The 16,329-nt window shown below is 37.3% G+C and overlaps 1 protein-coding gene across 1 annotated transcript in view; it reads right to left on the reverse strand.

The window, feature by feature from the left end:
* Positions 1-2,779: 2,779 nt before the first annotated feature.
* Positions 2,780-16,329, reverse strand: part of LOC133837756 (uncharacterized) — a 59,152-nt gene continuing 45,602 nt past the window's right edge. Inside the window, exons 3-7 of the mRNA XM_062268614.1 lie at positions 14,728-14,960; positions 14,440-14,668; positions 12,997-13,135; positions 12,528-12,926; positions 2,780-7,509 (exon numbers count right to left, since the gene is read on the reverse strand). Coding sequence (XP_062124598.1) covers positions 6,105-7,509; positions 12,528-12,926; positions 12,997-13,135; positions 14,440-14,668; positions 14,728-14,960 — 2,405 coding nt within the window. The 3' untranslated portion in view covers positions 2,780-6,104. The remainder of the gene's footprint in view (positions 7,510-12,527; positions 12,927-12,996; positions 13,136-14,439; positions 14,669-14,727; positions 14,961-16,329) is intronic.

A 16,329-nucleotide genomic window follows, 5' to 3' on the forward strand; every position in this document is an offset into this window, starting at 1 on the left:
TGCTTTAGTGTGTGTGTGTATGTGCGTGTAAAGGTCTTTGTACACTTAGCAAATGCCAACGACAAAATCAGAATGACAATTTTGAAGTGCAACTATTCAGTTAAATGCTATCAGAAACTTACTTCGCTCTGCAATTTCTCTCTCTCTTTTTCGCATCTATAAAGTGCTTTTATGAAATCTATAAGACCCACAATTTGATTTAATAACTATAATGCTACGATATCAATTATTTTGTAGTGGTCGTTAGTAAAAGCAGCTTTAGGGGGTGTGTAGGAACTGATATTGTGTTCACAACGTTGTTAGCCTTGTACTCGTAGCATTGTTGGCATTTAAAGCCAAACGTTATGGACATTAAATGTGCAACAAGCTGCTTGGTCCATAAATCAATGCAATCAGAAACAGATTGCGCAGAGGATATACTTTCTTTTTGCTGCTTGGTTGCATTTATTGAAAATTGACATTTTTTTGAATACATTTAAAATGATGATTTGTGCATTTTGAATTTTCATATTTATATATATATTCTTTTAATCAATAAATAATTTAATATCATTAGATTTATTAAAACATTTATCAATTCTAGCTTAGTCCCCTTTTGTTGTTACATAACATTTTTTATAACTTTGTGCCGGCAGAAAATGTATGTAACAGGCAGAAGCAGTCATCTCCGGTCCCATAAGTGTATATATTCTTGATCAGCCGGCACGAGTCTGTCCGTCTGTCTGTCTGTCCGTCCGACTGTATGAACACTTAGAGACTAAAGAGAGAGAGATATAATAATGGTATAATGGTATCTGGTATATTTTGCACTCTATGGTATATTTTGAATGTAGCACCGTATCAATGCCTAAAACATCATTTGGTATATTTTTACTATTTTTGTTTTATATTTTGGGTATATTTTAAAATATCGCAATATTTTGCTCTTATTCAATATATTTTTTACTTCTTTATATTATGTTTAAAAACACGTAAAGGTACAGACGAGTTACACGATACCCGTTTTCAATAAAGCCACATTCTGAAAACATAGATGATAATACATGTATGATAATACATATTATCATATACATATATGATAATACTTAAACTCAATTAAATTCAATAGATTGCATATACCTCGAAAATCCCGAAATGCGTAGGACTAAGAGGTTTAGGAATTTATATACATAACTTTTTTAACTGTTTAATACGGAATTGGAGAGTGTTCGTAACCAGTGCTATTTAAATAATTTTAATTCAGACAATTTACCAAAAATATTTAACGCTTCGCTGAATTTTGGCTTGTCATTGAGAAAATAGCACAGAAAACTGAAGCCTACCTCTATTGTAAGGTGTAAATGTGTATTTGTGGGTGAAATGTGTTTTTTACAGTCAATACCATTGCATTACATGCATGGTTTCACACATTGAATAAAGGGAGATTTTAAGCTCAAAAAGCAAAGAAAATTTAATAGCCAAATTCAAGTGCTGCATAGCGATGCCTTAGGTGTTTGATAGCTGACACTTATTTTATTGGCATTTATTGCTTGTTGTAAATCTAATCGATGGGTGAAAAATGTCAATAAAATGTGATATTCTTTTACTTTAGAATTCAAATTTATAATATGATATATAATATGTTAATAAATCGTGAATTCCTCTTATTATTTTTTTGTGTTTTCCATTTATTGCAATGATATTAAATTTAAAATGAATTTAATATAGAAAGTAAAGTTTCGAAATGGTGTAGAATTAATATCTAAATTAATTCCAAGCAGCAGGTTACAGTACAATGTATATCCGTAGGGAAAAAGCCTAAGAGTGCACTAAATTTTTTATTTTTCCTGTCCTCAGGCCACAGTTGTGCACAAAATTTTAAGTTAGCGTCGCTTTGCTAACAACAAAACAAGTAAGAAAGCTAAAATCAAGTGTGCTCGACTGTGAGATACTCATTACCCATTGAGAATTAAGGCAAAATAGTGCGGTATGAAGCTTACAAAACATGAAACAAACTTGATCTGCGTGCAAACATAAGAAATGCTGTCGAATAAAATTGATATCTCTATATCTTATAGTCTCTGAAATCTAAGTGATTATACAGAAGGACAGACAGACAGACGAAGAGATTAACAGACTGACATTGATATATCGTCTCAGCTGTTGACGCTGATCAAGAATATATGTGTACTTTATTGAGTCGGAGATGATTCCTTCTGCCTGATACATACATTTAATGGAAACATAAAGTTATAATACCCTTCTAGTCTATGGTTAGCGGGTATAAACAGCAGCAATGGTAGAAGAAAAAACCGTTTTTTTTCGTCCCCCAATGCCACGACCCACGGTTCTGCGCTGCTTTACGAGGCCCTTAAAGCTGGAATAAAATTAAGAGACGCTGAGTAGTCGCAATTTCGGACTTTTGCTCATTTTTTATGGTTTTGGCTTGCCACTTTGTAGGGATTTACTTTACGCTTTTTGTGGTTTCGAAACTTTCACACAAATTTGTGAAGCACTAACGTGCATTAATTTTTCAAAATGCCGTCAAATAATTATCATTATCACCATTCAAAGAAATTTATGAATGTTCACTGCACGCAGCCCGTAACATTATTTGTGTAATTTATCTGTCACCAGCTAATTGAAGCTAATTTTTTTAAGCAAGTAATATGTCAACTTAATATTATTTCTTCTCGTAAATCAACTATTAAATAATTTTTAAAATGGTTGCACTTTATTTTTAAGTTCTTTTGAATTTTGTTTTGAGATAACAATGGAAAAAAAGAGTTTTAGACAATTTTAAATTTTGTTTGATTATTTTATTGAATGCACATTTATCAGAAATCATAAAAGGCTTTTCAAGTACATTTGTTTACAGTTAAGTTAATAATAATCGTTAACACTAATATGTTATACATATAATCATTTGTCTTTGACTTGGTTGAAGGAATATCTACTTACATTATTACATATATAATTGTATATATATTTATACACCGCCCTTGTTATATAACATCAACACACAGAAATATGTCCATAAATGGGTTATTAGTTTAGCTTTGTATTTCACTTTCAAAGCATTTACTATTCTTTTGGGATAGTCAACTGCAATTGGTTCTACGTCAGTACTCTAACACATATTTTTTCCAAGATTTAACGTGTGTTTTTTTTAAATATAAATTCGAAAATTCTTATCAAAACTTGACGCTTGAGGGAAACCTGAAGTTTTGATCCACTGAAAATGCATTCCTTTAAAATGTAATTGTATTTCATATATTGCATTTAATTGCAAGTGGGTGCTCAATAAATAACAATTTCAAATAAATTAGTGATGGTAATGGTAATTGAATTTAGCTCTGAATATTTGATTTGTGGTTAGAATACCCCAGTGGGATTTGTTATGTGTATTTTCTACTCGTATAGTCCATTTATGTACATATTGAGACTGGCAATTATCTAGGGCCTAAAGCACATCTATTCAAATATCTAGTTGGTATATTAGTTTTCTATATAATACAGTTGTCTATTAAATTTAGTTGACTGAAATGAATTCAGCTTAGCATAGCTAATTGTAAAGCGCTTTGTGAAAATGCTTCCCCTTTTGGTTGTCTTAAATATTAATCGACTACTCTAAAGTTGTATTTATATTTGTGATTAATTAGTATTTACAGTTTCCAGTTGCCCCTTCGAGGCAACATAAATCAGCACAATTAAAGCACAGATAATATTCAATTATTATTCTATATCAATTCATTCATTGCTGGAGACATTTATCAAGTTTAAATTCGTATATTGCCTAACTTACATTTATTTTGAGTGAATATTTGATTTAGTTTAGCATCTTGCTAATTTACCAGTTGCCCAAGCTTTTTCTTTTTACATTCCCAAGCACATAAATGGTATCATTCTAAATACTCGCACACTTTCAATCAGTTCGAAATAGGCAAAACGTTCATTTGTTTCAGTGGTCTCAGAATATTACTTTGGTCTCATCATTCGTCATTGATTTCCAGTCAAATATTATATATATTACAATTCTCGGTTTCCGAAATTCTTATAAATTTGACAGTTTTTATTTACTTATTAATACTCTTTATACTGTAAACTGTATAGTACAATAATATAATATAAACAGAATCTGCTAGTTAGTTGACTTTCTCCATACTCTGCAATTGGGTTTTATAAAAACACCATATGCTCAGAACGGATAGGCAAAGCGGAAGCGGAAGTTGCTGCCAGTTGACTATCGGAGCTTTCAAGATGTTTGTGTTGTTTACCCTGAGGGCTAGAAGCGAGATGGGCGCCAAGACCATTAAAGTTCAATGAAGTTTTCACTTGAGTGTGACATTTTCGACCAGCCTATTGACCCTAAAAACTACCCACTGACATCGGCAGCAATGAAGTGGAAAAATATTTCCGTTAGCGATAAAATAGCTATAAATTTTCAAGCACCGCGGGTGCTTTTACTTCATCTGCGTCTGGCGTTCTCTGTCGTCGTTGCCGTGGTCGTCTGGACTGAAAAATTTGTCACCAAAATGATAAAGAACTGAAGAAGAAACAAGAGAGCGGAAAATGGTTTTAAGCCTGACGTGTGTGGCAGCATCTTTTTGAGGAGGCGCTGCTAATGGCACCATTACCTGACCCCTCCTCTCGTGTTCTTACTGTCACGCTCACTCTCTATTTCTCTCTCTCTTTCTCTTTGCCTGTTTTCTTCCCTTGCTGTTTCCCTCTCAATAATGCTGTCCATGAGTCTTTTCATACACTTTGTAGCCGAAATTGCGCTTTAAACTTGGCGAGCGGTGAAACTTTTGAGGCATATAGCTTTCATTATAGCGCTACTTATTCTTGTTGCTATTATTATGGTTTTTCCTTTGATTGTTGTTCTTATTTGAAGTGTTCCTCGACCAACTGTTTGACTAGATTTGTGCATGTGTCTGCAATTGGAACTGGGACTTGGTGGTGGTAAGCACCCTCAAGACGAGCATTGGCTTCTTACGTGACCGGCTGAAAATTTTCATTTCGCTCACGGAAGCAAGAGCAAATGAATCAACTTTTCGAATAAAAATAAGAAAATGCCAATCTCTTCGCTATTAACCATAAGAACAACAATTACTATAGACATTGAGACGTGATGATCGCTTCAATGAGTATTCCATGATTCTCGCATTTGCGGTTTGAAAATTATCATAAATTAAACACATAATTGCAAAAGTATCCAACACAAATAATACAACATATTTATCGATAGATTACGATTCAATAAAGTATAGCAACAATAACATTCTGTTGAAGATATGCATTTGGATTTGGTTTCCTTTAAGAAAATTAAGATACCGAAGAAAAACTTCTTCATAATAAATATTTGAACTTTTTATTTGATTATATTCCATTTGTTCCATTTAATTCAAAATAAATAATTGCAATACTATTGATTAACTGTATGGAAACTGCTTGTGGTAAAGTTCGATTTGATTTGATTGATTTGCAATCAAATAGTCAACTACACAATCGGGAAGTTTATTCCATATATTTTGTGGTGCTGGAGGCCATAATTAATTTAGGGAGAAATCATGCTCAGTTTAATAATCCTTAATGGGATTGCATTGCCTTTTGGGGCAATGGACGCTAACACTCACAAGCTTCGAGAGAGCCACAATTAGAGAAAAGAGCGAGACGATATGTTGCCGTTGTCAGTGTGGTCTGAGGCAACTAAGCTTCTTGTCCGGAACAACTGGGCGCTGGTTCGAAAAGGGATGGGGAATGCACATTGGTTTGGGTATCCTGTTCGTTGGCAAGGCATGCAAATTGAATTTTGAAATTAATTACGGGAACTCAAGACCACAAACACACACCCAAAACACACATTCGGAGTTTGCATATGGAGGAACACGTTCTGTGGTTAACCAGAATGTCAGAGGCGATTCAAATGGACTTGAACATGATGAACTGAATTGAGCTTATAAGTTGGCTGTTGATCCTTCACTGGGCCGCTTAAGCACACCGACCGTAGAGCGTTGTGTGGAACCAATCTCAAACTCAACGCTAGCACATTTGATGGGCGGTGTTGGCTTGAGAGAATTGCTATTTGCCTTACTGGAAAGCTTCCCAAGCCTCACGGGTGTCTGCTATCTACTCGGTCGCCAGGCGCTTGTGCTCGAGTAGCGGCAGAGCAATACCTTCTTGAAAGCTTGCCTGAATACCTTATTGAAGATGGTGTAGAATATGGGATTCACCATGGAACTGGCATATCCCAGCCAGGTCACCACATCGAATACCCAGTGGCTAATGCGTTCCTCACACTCTCCACACACTGTGGGCAGCAGATTGAGTACGAAAAATGGTGACCAGAGTATTACAAAGGTGAAGAAGACAACGCCGAGAACTTTGGTTGCCTTCTGTTCCAGTCGAATGATGCGACCGTGCCGTGAAGAGTTCCTCGAAATGACGCTGGAGTTTCGGGAGTGATGGGATCGCACTGTCTGTTGCCTTTGCAGCAGACACGGAGAAGATTGCGGTGTCCTGTTGTTGGACTTCACTCCATCGCCACTACCCTGGTAGTTCATGTTCTGATGACTTCGTAAGGTCGCTGACCGTCGCAGAGGGGTTGTTGTCGCCGTGTTGCACGTAGTTTTTGTTGGGGTGAGAAGTAATGAGGTGCGTGCACCGCCAAAGCTGCTTCCCCTCCGCCGATGCCGGTTGGCATCCCATGTGACCACCGATGCCGTCTTCGATATGCTCAGCTTGCGTCGTACTGGACATGGTGTCCCAGGAGCAGCTAGATAACTGCCTCCCTCGCTCTGATGCTGATGCGCCGAGTGAGGCGACAGAGTGTTGGATGTCGCGCCGATAGACGATGCCGCTGCTGCAGGTGCATTTGTAGTTGTCATTCCGCCGACGCCGCCTACTCCCCCAATGCCCACACTGACGCTACTTGTTAACCCGGCCTTATTGTTGCTGCTGGTGCAGAGCAAGAGCTCCATTTCACTAGGGGAACTACTCACTGCAGTTGTTGATGTTGTAGTCACTTTGAATGCTGAAGAAATGATCTTCACTTCAGCCGTCTTCACGCAGCTCTGCAGTGGTCGATCGCCGAAGTAGGGACAGGTGCAGACCGAGGGAAGCTGCAGGTAATCGCTCTGATGATTCACATTGTTTGTTACTCGGCACTGCTTGGCCGGCTCGAGTTCAGTATCCGAGTGGCAACCCTTAGGTGTTTTCTCAGTCTGTCTTGCTCTGTCCACATCGCCACTATCGTCTTCATCATCGTCCATGTCATTCTCATCGTGATCGTGACTATGACTGTGACTGTGATCGTGATCATCATTGTCTAGACTCTCGTGCAGCGTCTTGTGATGCGTATAGAGGGCATTCTTTGGCAAGCTATTGTGGCGCTTCCTTCTTCGTAACGTGTCTTGATCTTCGTCTTCAGTTTCTTCACTGCCAGCCCGACGTTCACGACCCGAGACTGCCGAGGAGGCGCGTCTTCGGTTTTTGTACGCACGTAATCGTTGAGAGAGTTGCGAGAGTGTTCTATAAATATATAAATAAAGAAGAGAGTAAAATATTTATAAGCTATGCTTAACACAGAGTTTGAGTTGAAGTTTCTAAAAGACAATTTTAATTTATTTAGAAAACTTAGCTTTTTAGTTCATTAAATTGTCGTAAGTAATGTAGTGTGAACATTTCGGCTTTAGAATATAGGTAGAATTCACCGTAATGGGATATGGGTAGACTGTCTGTCAATCAATCAGCACAGACAACTTAATACATACCAATTGAAAACATTTTGTATCCTACTCTCAACTTTAGTTGATTTGATGCTTTCCATGAATTTTTTTTAATTAAAATTGTTCATCCATCCAATTGTTAAACAAAGTGTCTGAAGTTATTCAGCCTGTCCGAATAAACACACACAAAAACCAGACGCAACCACTCACACAACAACACACACACACACGGGCACGCTTCGCACACGCTTTGTGGTCACCTGGATATATATATGCAGAAAAGTAGGCAACGTTTTTATACCCGCTACCCACAGAAGGGTATTATAAATTTGTGCCGGCAGGAAATGTATGTAAGAGACAGAAGGAGGCATCTCTGACCCTATAAAGTATATATATTCTTGATTAGTGTCAACAGCCGAGTCGATATAGCCATGTCCGTCTGTCCGACCGTCTGTATGAACACCTAGATCTCAGAGACTACGAGTATATGAGAGAGATATAATTTTGTAATGCTTGCACGCAGATTAAGTTTGTTTAAAATTTTTGCCACGCCCCCTTCCGCCCCCCAAATATACTAAATTCGAATTACAAGCTAGAGTTGCGAATTTTAGTACAGACAATAATAAACATAGTATTTATGATACCTGTAGAAGTTATTAAAGAAAAACTTTTGTATGGAAAATTACACTTACTGCAATGGGGTCTTATCTGCTTTTGCTGATAATCTCGTATATTTTACACTCTATGGAATATTTTGTACGTAGTACTACGTCAATATACCATTTGGTATATTTTTAGTAGTTTCGTGGTATTTTATTTTGGTATATTTTAAGAACAGCGCCGGGCTGTTTTGCTTATATTCAAAATGGATAACGGGTATTTCACAACCGAGCACCCTCGACTGTGGCTTTCTTGCTTGTTTGGGTTGGCTGTGTGTACACAAAACCCACAAAATGCGCTTTGTGGTTTCTGCTGTTGTTGTTGTTTTTGTTTCTGCTACAATTTTCCTTTTTTTTTGGTAGTCTTAAGGCTTCTCCGTGTTTTTTTCAGCTCCCATTTTGGATTCATTTTAATAAAGCACATGAATTTCAGCGTTGGCTTTGCGGCTTTCTGCCTTGCTGCCATTTGCTTAGCATGCAAATGCTGGAAAAACAGTAGGAGTAGTAATAGAAACAGCAACAGCAACAACACCAGCCGGCGCCCCAACTTCATTTACTGCGGCAAAGATTAGCAGCTAATGAAAGCGAAAGGGGCGCTGTGGGTTGGAACTGAGGATTGTTGGGAGCCAAAGTTGGTTGCCTGTCAGCTCATTATGCATCCTTGACGCTTCTGATTTTTGTTTGCGCGAGACGCGCGCATAAATTGAGATGCAAACGGAAGAGATGACAAAAAAAAAAGAAATGGAAGATGGATAAGCTAAAGCAAAAGGTGGCCCATCTCATTATGCACAAGTTAAACAAAGGCAAGCAGCTGGCTTGACTCGGTTTATTATTGTTTCAGCCACAAAGGAATTAAACAGCTGCCAACAACTCATCAGCCCATCCAAGCCGAGCAAAACTGAACCAAACTGAGACGAACTGTCGGCTGACAAATTGTTTCCAGTTTTCGCATACACTGCTTGACTTTTGCCCCTCATTTGTGTGTCGCGAGGGATATTTTAAAAGTACCTGAGTTACACAGAAATGTCTGTATTCAAATATGATAAAGTTTTTCCCTTGCATGAAGCAACTTAAAGTTCAAGAAATATCGTGTTATATACATATAATAAATATTCTCACCAGTTTTTATCTTACTTATGAAACAGTCCTTTGAAACGTAGGCAACAAAACAAGTAAAAACTTTCTGATTTAGCTACGAGATACTTTAGTCAACATGGTTATATACTTGATATAAAAATAACGTGTGTCAAAAGAGTGAATTTTGAATGCCTAATTATTAATTTCCCATCAAAGTTGGTAGGGCCATCTATATAAATACAATTTATTTAATTTGAAATATATTAATCTTGGAAATAGAAACAGAATATCTTTATTCACTGCAGCTTAAAACTTTTGTAAATCCTCGTTTCACCGTTTTAATTCCGCATAGGGTATACATTGATCATAAATTGTTAAGTTCATTGAGGGCACTGACATGAAACGACAAATAAATAGTCAAACAATTAAAAGCAATTCTTTTGATTCACCGCAATTTACCAAACAATGAGTTTTGTCATAAACGTCCCGCATAATGGTCGATGCATAAATTGAGAGCCATTGCGGATCAGGTTATCGGAGAAAACAACCAAATTCAATACAAAAAAAAAATCAAAATAATAAGAGATAAAATTGTTTATTGATTGAGCAACTCCCCCATCAAATTATAATATTCAGCAAACATGATGGCACAAAGGAATTGAGAAGAAATAGGTGAAACGGGGGTCAAAAAGATAAGCACTGACCTCGTTTTACATGTAGTGTTTTAATTTATTGCAGTATATAATAGTTTGAAAATAGTTGAAGGGAACAAAAGTGCAGTTTGCAAAGTCTAGCTAAAGGTTAATTACGAACTACTTTGTTACCATGGTCATAAATGTATAGTCAAAAGAGAAAGATTGATGTTAAAATTTGTACTTAACACTTGCAATCTGATCACTAAAATTTATGACTATAATACATACATTTTCGACTAGATTCTTTAAATTATTTGTTTCTTTATTGTATAAATGTGAAATCGTTTTGCTGAACAAAACGTCGACATTTGGGAAACGTTTTAATATAATTTCAAAGCTCTCGCTCGAACAGTTTTTCGGCGAAATATCTTGGTCTCAAAATCTTGTGAAAATGTGAAAATGTAATTTTTATTTTAAATTAACATTTTTAATTGAATTTTTGTGAGCGCTTCTCTTTTTCCAGCATAAACCAGTCAACTAAAATTAGAATATTAATAAGAAAGCACCGACTGATGCTGGGCTCTTGCTAAAATCACTTGAGCAAATCAGCCCATTTCCAACCTTTCCTTTAAAACGGCCTTCAAAAAAGGCAAAATAAGAAAGAAAAAAAATTAATTATTACAAAAAATTTCACAACAATTCAAAGGCGGAAGGACAATAAAAAGCAAAATCGTCAGAAAAAACGAGCATGAAACAAGGCCAAAATAAACGAGCCGAACACAAACAAAAAAACATTTTCGCTGAACATTTAGCTTGGCTTTTGATGCGGTCAAGCGAAAGGACAGAGACTGAGCCTGGGTAAACTGTTGAGAGTGAAGAAGAGAAGGGAACTCAGCCCTTGAGAGGTAAACGTGTTCTGTTTGCTGGTCGCATCTGTTTGGCCTTTTATCAGGTGAAGTAACCCAAACTTTTTGGCATTTACTTCAATTTCGACTTCCGACACTGTGAAAAGAGCTGTCATTTCAAGTGCTCCATTGATATATTGTGGTATATAGTATATGTGAACAATAGTTGTTTGCAATAATACATTTGTTGAGCATTCTTTGGGAACAGCTTGAGCCAGAAACTCGACTAGCTCGTGACATTTTTAGTATTTACTAATTCTCTTCATACTTGTATTGCTACCATTTTTAAATTCGATTTAATCTCATTCGTTGTTCAATTGTGTCAACTTTGTCGCATTTCTAACTTCTATTCGAAAACGAGTAACGAAACTACAGTCGACAATGCTGGACTGTGAGATACCCACTCTCCAATTTTAATTAAATCAAAACAAAACGAAATATACCAAATGCTGCATTTCGTATAGCTATATACTACAGCATTTAAAATATGTGAATAGTTTACTCACACTAGATACCAGATTATAACATTTTTTCTTGAATTACTGAAATAATAATTTTTTTTTGGGTGCGCCAAAAATCGCTACTCTATCTTTAAAATTGTTATTGGTTGTTTTTGATTAGCGGGCCGGAATTTGTAATCTAAAAGAAGCAATAATAACAAATTATATTTTATAAAAGTGTTAGTTCTATACGTTCTCTTCTGCCTGTTACATACATTTCCTGTTGGCACAATTTTATAATAGCCCTCTAGCCTGTGAGGAACGGGTATACAATAAATGTAGTTAGTATGTATAGTTCAGTTACATTAATAGTTATTTAACCAAGGCTCGGTGTTTACCAATTCTACATAGAATTTTTATACCCGCTACCCATAGGGTATTATAACTTTGAGCCGGCAGGAAATGTATGTAACAGGTAGAAGGAGGCATCCCGACCCTATAAAGTATATATATTCTTGATCAGCGTCAACAGCCGAGATGATCTAGCCATGTCCGTCTGTGTGTCTGTCTGTATGAACACCTAGATCTCAGAGACTATAAGAGATAGAGCTCTAATTCTTTTTTCGACAGCATTTGTTATGTTTGCACGCAGATCAAGTTTGTTTCAAATTTTTGCTACGCCCACTTCCGCCCCAGCAAATCAAAAAAATCGAATAACAAGCGTAATTTTAAAGCCAGAGTTGCAAAATTTAGTTGCAATCAGAAAAAAATTGTCGGAGTTATTAAAGAAATACTTTTGTATGGGGAAAAACGCCTACTTACTAGGGGTCTTAGTTGCTTTGGCTGACAATCTGGTATATTGTGCCGTCTATGGTATATTTTGAATACGGTTCTATATCGATATACCAAATATAGCATTTGGTATATTTTTAATATTTTTGCAGTATATTCGGTACATTTTGAGAATAATACCATAAAACATATTGATTTTGTTCAAAATGGGTAGCGGGTATCTCAGAATCGACTACACTCGACTGTAGCTTTTTTACTTGTTTTTTTTTAGAAAGTTGTTGTTATTACTTAGAAATGAATTGATTGAACTTACCCATCGCTCTGCTCACCCAATCGACTGCTGGCTAAGGAGTTTCGCGTGCTCTCGCGTTCCATGCCTAACGTAGTGATGGATAGACCCAGATGATTGCTGGCTCCCTGTCTGCTCTTCGGCGATGTTTGCTGCAGATAAATGGCTCCATGTGAGTTGTGTTGTTGTTGATGTTGGAGCTGAAGGTGATGCTGATGCTGTTGCTGCAATGTCTGTTGATGTGTCGCATAACGTTGAGGGCTGCTCGGGAAGGGCAGATGATTTGATATGGAAAATTCGGATTTGGTGGGAGAGCCCGTCGTGGATGACGATGCGACAGATTCCAGGCCACGCGACAACTTCAACATTTCCGCCCCAAATTGATGCAGTGCCGTCATCGTTGTGGGCGTTGGCTCGGGTATGCTGAGTGGGATTTGAAGTACATCCTGGTTAGAATGCCTAAGGGCTTAGTTTGGATTAGGTTGCAGCTTACCTGGTATCTGGTAGCCAGAGTTCATGATTGTCTAGAGTACTGAGATCTGTGTCCGTTGAGTTGGCTGAGTGGGCGTGCAGCACCGATGAGGCGTGGCTCTGTCCCGGCTTTAGCAGACGACGCCATGTGCAGCGACGTTCTACAACAGAGTTAAGCAGCGAAAAATCATATGAAAACCATGAAATTGTAGTCGACTCAATCATACGCTATGTTCATAGAAATCGAGTGCTCTGTAAAACAAATAATTGAGCTTAAATAAAAAAAAGAGGCGAACAGAGATTGAGCGCTGAAGGGGATCAGAGCTTGAGGCCAGCAGAACTCTGTTACGTGCTTGGCGCAACTTCAGCTGTCTTACAGAGGATTTAGCTTAAATAACTGCACACACACTCGCCACCCATCCTTATTACATCGTCACACTCATTCCCATACTCGGAACATTCATACCCATTCATACATCCATTCAACCATCTGCCAACTGCAAATTGCACTCAGAGCCCTGTCGCAATGCGCCGTTAAATGTTGAACTCGTTGTTCCGCATTGCGCCGCTTCTATCGTCGATTAGCTATACCAAATGCGCTGTTCCTTCCCCTCTTCTTCTCCGTCTCCACCTCCATCTCCTGCTTCTTCTTCATCTTATTCCCTCTACCTTCACTACTATACACATCACCACGAGGTTTAAAGTTCCATTAAACGTGCTTAGCTTTTATTTTTATTTTTTGTTCAGTCTGATTTATCGATTATTCGTATAGACATACAAAGCGTCGGAAAGTACTAAAAATAGCTTAATATACATATTATATGTAACTTTTGAATATTGCCGTCGTTAAAGGTAAAATTCAATAGTCGCGCCATATATATATTATGAAGGGTTAGCGTTCTGAGTTAGATTTGATAGTTATACAAAATTGATAAGTATAAATTATTAATTCTCCTTTACGAATTCGAAAATAAGAAGAAGGTTTTTTTCTGTTCTCACTTGTTTTACAATCTCAATGTGTAGAAGTTAACATTGAAATTAATTTACTCAAATATGAAATACGAAGTCTATATAGCTTCATAAGAAAACGAAACATTTTATATTGATGGATAACAGGATATTTTTTCTTTTCCATCTTTGTGCGCTTCAAATGGCAAAGATACAGATATTTATAAATTACATTTGGAAATTTTCTCAATTGTGAATTTTTTTCACAAATTTATCTTCTAGAGGGTGATTATTTTCAAAACATAATAATACAATTTTGATTTACAACAAAAATATAAGAATTTATTTGAGAAGAAATTGTATATGGAGAAACTCGGTCTATTCGAATGCTGGTACATTTAACTATTGGGTATTTTAACAAAATGATTAGACCACTTCGACTGTAGGATTCTTACTTGGTGTAGAAATGTTAGCGAAGTGTCGAGCCGGAATATATGAGAATTGTAAATGAACTTACCCAAGGCGGGCGCTTGTCCTAGCCAACCGCTGGCCCATCCAGGCGTGGCTGCTGATGTTGGCTGTCCGCCTCCCAAATTCTGACGCTGTCTGGCTAAAAGTCGCACAGTAAGGCAATATGTGAGCAGCATTACACCGAGTGGGATATAAAAACAGACAATCGAGCCAACCAACTTGTAGACCGGATCGGGAATCTGGCAAGTTCCCTTTACCAGCACTGAGGCATGGTCCTGTAAATAAAACATTGATAATTGGTAATTTTAATCCAACAAACTAAAGGTATGTTTACCTTGGAGTACATCAAACTCAGTGGCAGACTCATCGCAATGCTTAGTAGCCAGACAAAGACAATCTTGAGTGTCACTCTCCGTCTGGTCTTATTTCGTCCAAAACGCATTGGGTAGCGAAGCGACAAATAGCGATCCACGGATATTGTACACAGATGCATTATGCTCGCCGTGCAGAATAGCACGTCCAGGCATATCCAGGTCAGACAATGTTCCGAGCTAAGTGGAAAGTGTCCTGCAATGTGGACAGTACCAATATAAGTGAAAGAAGTTTTGACTTTTATTAGGCTGGCGTTATAAATAACTATTATGGAATGTGTACGAGACGGGAAGAGATGGCGAGAGAGCGAAGCCAGGCAAAGTGTCGGCAATATTTTCCACCTAGCCTCAAATGGGAGGCCAACTGTCGACTGGCCATTTGATTTCAATGCCCTATACACTTGTGATTGTGACGGTTGGTTTGTGTATTGTGTTCAAAATATTTACGAAAAGAACAAAGTTGATGTTAAACTCGATATAAAGACGTTTTTGGGGGACTCTCAATTCTAAGATATCCTTAGGTTTTTTTTTTTTTACAACTAAAATGTAGTTTAGAATTATATTTAGAACCTTAGGAGTACATTGGTAATTATATTTAAATTTATGATTTATACCATATATTAATAGGGTATTTTTGAGTTGACCACAGCAACTTATGATTTTTTTTTTGAGCTGCTGTTGCAGAAATAACAAACTCGTATTTTGTTCCGCATCTGACCTTATGGCTGCTGCTTTTGCTGGTCTCACATGATATTGGCCATTGCCAGAAGCTCATGCCAACGTTTTTGCTTCCGTCACGGCCCCCGCACTTGCCACCGCATCCACCCCGCACTCACGTCCCCTTAGTCTGCTACTGTGCTTCCCTCGTGGCTTATGCAACATATTTGCGGCAGCTCTATCATATATGAGAGGCTCGTCCCTAGCCCTTGACAGTCGTTTTGCGCAGCTGTTGGACGTCATAACTCAGCGAGGTGCTCCAAGCCAAGGGTAGGAGCTATAATATATGCTGCATACTCGTACTGCAGACCGAAGGGAGCTAGTTGTGATATGCAGACATGTAGTCTACTACATACATACATACTTATGTGTCTGTGTGTGTATAAGAGTAAGATTTGTGTGCGGGATTTGTGGCTGAAATTTGACTGAGCATAAATATCGTATTGCAACTGATATAAGATTTCTCTGGGAGCTCAGATTATTTGAAATATATGACATGTAATACAAGTAATTGTAAGTTGACTTCATCAAAATTCTCTCGGCTATTCTCATTTTACTAATTTTATAAAAATTTGTAAATCGTATATTATAATATATATAAGATATTGTAATCCCTGAGACTCGTAAAATAATAAAAACTTCGTTTACGGTCGATAGACATCTATACTGAGTTCTTTAGAGAAGTTGTTAAGGAACGCAAGGATGACTTTTAGTTGCTAAATGTTATATGTATATGTATGTGAGTAAAGGATATATTTTATGCTTCTTCAAATATGAGCAAATATTTCATCCCAAAGTCTAATACTTAACTGTTGCATGCGTTTTCCTTATGACCATTCGCATTTGTT

The sequence above is a fragment of the Drosophila sulfurigaster genome, chromosome 2R (assembly GCF_023558435.1).
Source record: "Drosophila sulfurigaster albostrigata strain 15112-1811.04 chromosome 2R, ASM2355843v2, whole genome shotgun sequence".
Taxonomy (NCBI): domain Eukaryota; kingdom Metazoa; phylum Arthropoda; class Insecta; order Diptera; family Drosophilidae; genus Drosophila; species Drosophila sulfurigaster.